Source organism: Myotis brandtii, unplaced genomic scaffold (assembly GCF_000412655.1).
Source record: "Myotis brandtii unplaced genomic scaffold, ASM41265v1 Scaffold843, whole genome shotgun sequence".
Classification (NCBI taxonomy): domain Eukaryota; kingdom Metazoa; phylum Chordata; class Mammalia; order Chiroptera; family Vespertilionidae; genus Myotis; species Myotis brandtii.
In genome coordinates, this window is record NW_005352743.1 from 1 (window position 1) to 524 (window position 524).

General features: G+C 49.6%; 1 protein-coding gene across 1 annotated transcript; it reads left to right on the forward strand.

The window, feature by feature from the left end:
• Nucleotides 1-113: 113 nt before the first annotated feature.
• Nucleotides 114-518, forward strand: LOC106724924 (mas-related G-protein coupled receptor member X2-like; the record flags this gene model as incomplete). The annotated part of the gene is made up of 1 exon (XM_014534096.1): nt 114-518. A coding segment is annotated over one exon (405 nt), but the record flags the coding sequence as incomplete, so codon positions are not given.
• Between the last annotated feature and the right edge of the window lie 6 nt (nt 519-524).

Sequence of the window (524 nt, forward strand, 5' to 3'; positions counted from 1 at the left end):
CTCTATTCAAACCCTTTGCCCCTCTCCCTCTCCTTTGCAAATGGGCTTCTTTCTTCTCTAAAATGCAGAGACATTAAATTCAGTCCTGTGTTCAAGTCTTATTATGTTTCCAGGCCCACAACTGCAGGGTTTCTGAGCACGGATATGACAGCCACAGCGTGGGAGTCCAACCTCACATCAACGAATGGAAGTGATCAGGTCTCCCATGAATCTGATACACAGTTCAAGATCCTGCAATTACTGAGAGTCGTCGTGGCCCTAGTAGGGCTGGCAGGGAACTCGGTGGTGCTCTGGCTCCTGGGCTTCCGCATGCGCAGGAACGCCTTCTCTGTCTACATCCTCAACCTGGCGGGGGCTGACTTCCTCTTCCTCTGCTTCCAATTTATACATAGTCTAGCTTTAGTTTTCAACTTTGATTTTGCCGCTAGAGTAATTAGCAGATTTCTCTCGACTGTGTCAATCTTTGCCTACATCTCAGGCGTGAGCCTTCTCAGCGCCATCAGCACGGAGCGCTGCATGTCTGT